General features: G+C 42.9%; 1 protein-coding gene across 1 annotated transcript in view; it reads left to right on the top strand.

Annotated features, from left to right (window-relative positions):
• The window catches only part of LOC131883785 (vitellogenin-like), a gene marked incomplete in the record, with an annotated part of 6,245 nt that extends 5,191 nt beyond the window's left edge, over positions 1–1,054 (top strand). The window contains 1 exon segment of the mRNA XM_059231344.1: positions 1–1,054. Within this exon segment, the coding sequence (XP_059087327.1) occupies positions 1–909 (909 nt within the window).
• Positions 1,055–6,831: the final 5,777 nt, after the last annotated feature.

The raw sequence follows: 6,831 nt of genomic DNA, 5'->3' as shown, positions 1-6,831 counted from the left end.
CACCTTTTGTTCAAGGATTGCTCTAACAAGCGTCCTTTGGCCGTCTTGGCCGAGGGCGTGTCCAACTCGTACAAGAATGTCAAGGTCATCCTTGGAACCAACGTTGTCACCATGAACTGGGGCCGAAAAGAGCATCTGGGCGGCAAGGTAGACATCAAGATCAATGGTGAGCACAAGGACATCCCCGTGGGAGAGCTCTACGTCAAGCGGTCGTCCCAGACTGGTCATGTTGTGTTGAACATCTTCCGCAGCAAGGACTCCGTGGTTTCAGTCTATAACCCAGAGGAAGGACTAGAGGTCTTCTATGATGGGAAGAAGATTGAAATTGTGGCCCCTCAAATCCTGCACAACCGTGCTTGCGGACTCTGCGGTGATCTCAACCTTGAGAACACGGCCGATTTGCAAACACCCAAGCAATGCTTGATGCGACACGATCGTTTCAATGCCTACACCTACATGATCAAGAAGAACAACTGTCCTGGAGTGCCCTCTGAAGACCGAGAGGAGTTCGAGCACGAATTGAGCCAATGCTCGCGTCCCAAGAACTTGCCCACTCCTTTGGAGAAGTTGACCCGTGCCAGCATGAGCCGCAAGCCCATCACCGGGACCCATCTTTTCAAGAGGGAGGAGAACCGCATCTGCTTCTCCAAGCGTCCAATCCGCGTTTGCACGGGCAACTCTCGCCCTGAGATCATGAAGACTGACGTTCTGGACTACGCCTGTTTGATCTGGCCCTCCACCAAGGCTGAGCAGTTCTTGGCTCGTGCCAAGGCTGGAGAGATCATTGACGAGCTCGTGGCTCTGCCCACTGTTTACTCCGACAAGCACCGCGTGCCTTCTCAGTGCTCTTTGGAAGTCAGCGGTTCAGAGGAGTTCGCGTACAACTACAGGACCACCCCCAGATATTAAGCCATGAACACCGGAAGCATCTAGTACAATATCAAAATGCTATTTATTTCAAGCAACATTTAAGAAACTTACCAATTTGGAATACCATATGCGTCAAAAATGTTATGTTGACGGCTATTGCATAATAAACCAATTTTGAACCCAATCATTTTTCCCCGTTTTCGTTTTCGTCCAATCCTTTCCAAGCCACTATTTTTTCCACGCAATTTCGTGCTGCTTGGTCCTTACAAAGCTTCCCTTAAGCGTGCGCTACGAACAGTCTAGAAATGGTACTGAACAGGTCATGTCATGTTCTTCAAGTGCCGTCATTCCCTCTTCTTACATTTCTTTAGAAATATCGATATCCTGATGATAGAGCAAGAGGGAGACGTTTTTGCTGGATGTTTAATTTAGCATGGTTATGACTCGTTCACCCTTGATAGAATACACTCTCTATTCATGGTAATCCATCTTCCTTCCCGCAGTAAGGCACGTCGTTACTCATTACTTAGTTATACGAGCCAAGGTCAATGGTGTAATGAATGACTTAAGCAATTTGCAATTAAGCTTGAGATACGGTACATCTTTTTCTTGCTTACCATAAAATTGTGTTGCAGCGATGAGTAAAATTATGACTCATAGATCCGTATGGCTTCCTTACAACAGTTTGAGTGAACCCCAAAAAAGAGTTTTAGCAGTACTGTTACGTTTCTAATCATCGACCTGATATTAGCGATGTACCTTCATCGTCCCATTTCAAATGTTCTTATTCCTAGAACTCCCAGCGAGGCTCATTATGAAACTTACCTTCGTAAAATTACGTTTTAAATGGAAAGTAAAAGATGTTGAAGGGATTGCAAATTTACTCGAATTTTGAGTGTGGTAAATCAAAGCTTTCGTGTTATCAAATCAATTCTCCGCTTAAGCTTATGATTGGCTAGTCGGGTAAAAGTCATGCACTTGATCTCCTTTTAGAAATCTCTCTGATCAAAGGCCGTGTTTGAACTTCAAGAGTCATGTACGCGTACGTATTTGTTTGCACTTAATGGTCAAGTGAGTGAGCCTCTCTAACATCTCTATGATTCAAGGCCGTCGTTCCTTGGAGCGAAAAAAAATCCCGAGCAAGAGCGCAAAGACCAACCGAACGAGCGACCGCCGAAATGGAACTCAAAAAGGATCTTAAAGCGAAGTAAATGGTGGTCCCTCCAATATCGTACGTGCTGGTACGCACAAGTTGTTGTCGATGACGACGAAAGAGAAGAAAAGCAGAAAAACGGTTGCAAGCGAGCGAGGAACCACGGAAAAGGTCGTCGTGGTTCTGGAAAGCGACACTGGAGAACAGATAAGGAAGGAGGATTGAGACTCGAGAGCCACGTAAAATCTTGTGTTTCACAAGTTCAAGATCAGTTATTTCGTGCAACTCAGACATCTAGGTCGGGTTGATCACCGTCCAACGACAGTTCCCTCCGTGTCGGTGAGCGTGTCTATGCCTGAAAAGAGATAGATAGGAAGGGAGTCAGCATCACGTCTCTCTCGCTTCTTGTCTTTAGTCTACATTTTGTATGTGTTCTCTGACTATACCATGTAGGTATATGGTGGAAGTTCTGTGATGGGTTCAATCACGCAACGATAAGACATCAATTTTGGATGCTGGGAAGGAAGAGTATCAAGGCCAATGGGGTCGACCCTCTCTCTCGCTCGTTTCCATCCAAAGTGACAGAATCTTCCTGAAAGTGATACTTCAGGAATACCAAGTGAGCAATACTAGGCTCCAAGACGCCCTTTAAGAGCACATCCGACCACCCAAGAGGAATATGATGTTCCTGACAAGAGCGTTAGCTTAAAAACAAAACTTGAAGTGTCTCTTGGCTATGGAGATGAAGATTTCCAGCAAAAGTGGAGGGACAAAGAGTGGGGCCCCAAACAGTGCCAACAGTGCAACGAGTGAAGGAGGAATGTACGGACCAACGACCAAGAATAAGCAAACCAAACAAGGTCCGGTCAGGACGATTGTCTCCCCACCTCCAGTAGACAATCCTGACCGGAATGAAAAGAAGATCAATGTTCGTAATCTTTTGGCAGCTGCGGCCACTCGTCATCAGCCCGGGAATCAGTCTCCCTCGAGGGTCAGTGTCACCAACGCCTTCGCCACCCAAACCTCTAAGAATTCAGGGTCGAGCGCAAGGCCCTCCAGTGCTGTATCGGATCTTTTTCCCGAATATCAGATCTCGAATTCCGATCGATCCCGGAACAATTCGCTTTCGCCTTCCACGGGAATGCCTGTGATCAGTCGAAATGGCAGTGTGGCCTCGGCCTATGGGTGCTTTAGCCTCCAAGTTCCCACCACTAACGGTGACCACAGCCCCTCCAGTGGCGGAGGCCATTCAATTTTGAACGGAGATCTCCGTGGATTGGAATCCGGCTTCTCCATGAACAGTAAGAAACATTCCAATGACGTTCTAGAACTTTATGGAATTTGAAAGGAACCCATATAGTCCAGGAGATCATATGCTGACATGTTTAGATTAGTTTCAGCCATATTCAAAGGAAATCTGCGCAATATAAGATGTTTCTTACCCTGAAATAAGAAAAAAAGCGGAATCGACAGATTTTCCTTCCTCTTTCCACTCGTATGTTCCGAGTACTCTTGCCGAAGCGGCTTGACGAGCGAGATATGGGCGAGGATCCAATTCTTGAGGCGAGGCCACTTTGTTTATGGTCTACTTGTTCTACTCTGAGGCTTGTTGACAAATTGTATGATCCCCTTGCCTCGTGGAACCGAACCTCGGCCTACCGAGATGGTAGACGCGTATAGGGAGCGAAGACACTCAGACAGAAATAGAGAGAAAAAAGGATTTGAGTGGTTTTATGCGCGCATATTGGATCGGTCATGGACCACGTTACTCATCTGGATGACCATCTTTTTACCCTAAGAGTTTGAAACTACTTGGGATTCGATTATCATTATTTTTTCAATCATTGGGACGCATCCTCCACAAGATGAAAAAGTCAAGTTAATGTTATTTGCTCAACCAGATCAATGATTGGACTTTCTGATAGCTCTTTGACCTTTATCGCGTGGTTCCGACAAATTAAGGAACACAACAACAATGAAAATCTAGATGGAAATCGAAACCAAAGGTCAGACTGAGCTTTGACTAACAGTAAAGGATGATTGAATTCCTCAATGGTTTGGAATTTTTCTTTGCGTGAAGAAACACTTAGTACGTTCAATGGAAATAGTATTTCACCACTTATTATTACTTCCAATCTGACAGCGCGTCAAGTGGAATAAGAGGTACCTTACCCTGGTTTCAATTAACCTGGACATGTATGAGGTACTTATGCAGTATGTTCTACATTGAGTGTAGTGAATAAAGTACTCTGTCAAGAAATACCGAAATCTCTTATTTTAGTATAGTAAATAAATCTGTACTCATATGAGTTTTTCACAATGGAGGGATGTGAATGGAGTGAAGATTGTATATGGAATATTCGATTACAATAGTTACGATTGTCAAGAAAGAAAATAATATGTAATTAGAGAGAGTCAGCAAGGTTGCGATAATGATTCAAAACATTGATTTACTCTAACGTCTAACAATTCCACCACAAGATCAACCCAATGTTTTGGTTTTTTGAAGGCCAAGGCATAATATTTTCTCTTCGAGAGTACATATTCCGTTGAAAGCAACCATTACTCTTCATTTTCAAATGACATGATTTAAGTAAAACTCAGAGGTTCTTGAGATTTCTCCTTAAATTGTCAAAACCCTAAGATTGATTCGAATTTCTTCCCCGAAGATGCTCCCATCTTCTATTTGTATTGAACTTGGAAAGATTAAAGGTTGGTACTAAAGTTTTATGACAAAGGTAATTGGAAAACCAAAAGTTACCAAACTCTAAATTTCGAACCATTCATTACCGTCGTTAAGTTAGAGCAACCCTTTTAGCTCAAAAGATGATAGGGAACGAGCAGTTGTCAACTCAACGAGAATTACAAAAGCAGATACATTCGTTCGTATGTTCTTTTACCTCTTTAGATGTGTTACTGCTTCTCTGCTTGTGAGTTCTTCAGGCTAAATGTAACAAAAAGAAATGATCATGAGCCTTCCATCTAAGGAAGGAGCTTTTGTAAGATAACTACAAAGGGATCAGATAGCATCGTAGAACCACAAGGCAAAAAGTTTTTTTTTTTCTGCTTCAATATATCAATCCCCCGAAAGAATGCCTTGCCTATGGCACAAATACCTGATTGTGAATTTCCACAAAGAATTCTCAACATTTCCTGACGTTGGTGCATTACTCCAACACCTGAATTTGATACACTTTTTTTAGATGGAAATTTTCATATGGGCTCGTTATGTTTTCCAGACCACAAATTGGTTGCTTCTTTGGTTCATGGTTGAGGCATTTTCCAAGAGACCGTTGCATAGGAGCCCCTTCAAGTGTTCCAGATTGATTTTGATTATGGTCCACAAGCAAGAAAGGTTGCCGATGAAGACATTGGAATTAGAGTTCAGAGAGACGAATGATCAACTTCCTACAGAGAAAATGCTGCAAAGATGGCTACAAGCTAAGGGTGTCGTGATCAAAAATAGAATGACAGGCATTTAATTTGGCAGAGTTTGCAAGTTTGTCCCCATTCGAAAAAAGTTCCCTCGAAAATAGAACCATTCAGTTACAAGCCATAACCTCATTGGAAAGAGTGTTAGTCAAAGGAAACATCATATGATTGCAATTAAATAAAACTACGACAAGTTTAGATATTGATTTCACAAGTGACCCTCATCGTGGTCTTTGGCCTTTCTTACCAGTCGCTCCCGGTTCAAGAGCAACCGCTGATATGTTTCCCTATTGAGAATGAGATTCAGGGATAACGTACTAACGTACTCTTTTTAACTACAGTGGTGTTTTTTGTGTGTGTCATAATGTTGCTTAGCTCTATAACCAGATATTTAAAAACCGCTTCAATTAGGAACAAACTTCAAGCTCATTTGTTGCAGTTTTAAACGCTGTTTACAAACAATTATTGAGCAACAACTTCAAAAGTCAACGATATGAGCAGTGAATATGGGAAGAGATAAAATTACTTATAATTACTGTCTTTCAAGAAAACTTGAAACTTTGAACTGAGGTTGGTAAGAAATACTTGCACCATCTCCCTTGGAAAGTTGACCCACCCACTTCAGTCACGGGATACTTTTGTGAAATTCCGGAGCCAACTTCAGTCTGAAAGATGATTACTTGAAATGGCTGATCCTTGAGATCCGGACCTGACGGTAAGCCTTATTGCTACATGGGCCAGTGTTTCAGAGGGGATGATGCGGTCCTGTTGTGATAAGGATCCCCAATGTTACTACGTGTCATTATCAATGGCGCAATGGCCCTTGCGAAGGTTTTTTTTTTACATTTTTTTTTTACTTTACGCTAAGGTCGGAGGGGTCAGCCTTGTCAGCCCAGCGAAGCCGGCTAACATATCGTCCAATTCATTCTGATTGGCAGTGCCGTATTCGTATCAAGTAGGTTCCCCGATTATGGGCGTAGTTAGCATCTAACAGTTTTCTGGAGGCAAAGGTCGGTTAAGAGAGTTGATCTGAAGACATTTCCCCTGCTGGAAAACCGCTCATTATACGCCTCTTTTGTTCATTGAAGCACAGTTGAATGAAATTTTTCTCACCAATCCCTCAGTTGATAAATACAATTCGATGTCTTGTGACCTTTTGTAACGATGATTATTTTTCTCTGTTCCCATATGCAGTTGTTATGGTGTAATGCACCTGCGCGCTTTCAGAGATAAGAAATGTCTCTCGATATGAATAAAGTCTTGCAAAGACCTCCGATCCTTTCAATATCGCAGGATGGAACAAATTGCAGTGCGTCATGCTCCATTAGTTCTGAAAGCCAGACACGTCGTCAATGTGTCGAAAGATGAGGAGGATC

The sequence above is a fragment of the Tigriopus californicus genome, chromosome 7 (genome assembly GCF_007210705.1).
Source record: "Tigriopus californicus strain San Diego chromosome 7, Tcal_SD_v2.1, whole genome shotgun sequence".
Lineage (NCBI taxonomy): Eukaryota > Metazoa > Arthropoda > Copepoda > Harpacticoida > Harpacticidae > Tigriopus > Tigriopus californicus.
Note: the sequence above shows the minus strand (reverse complement) of the source record. Positions and strands in the feature narration are given on the sequence as shown.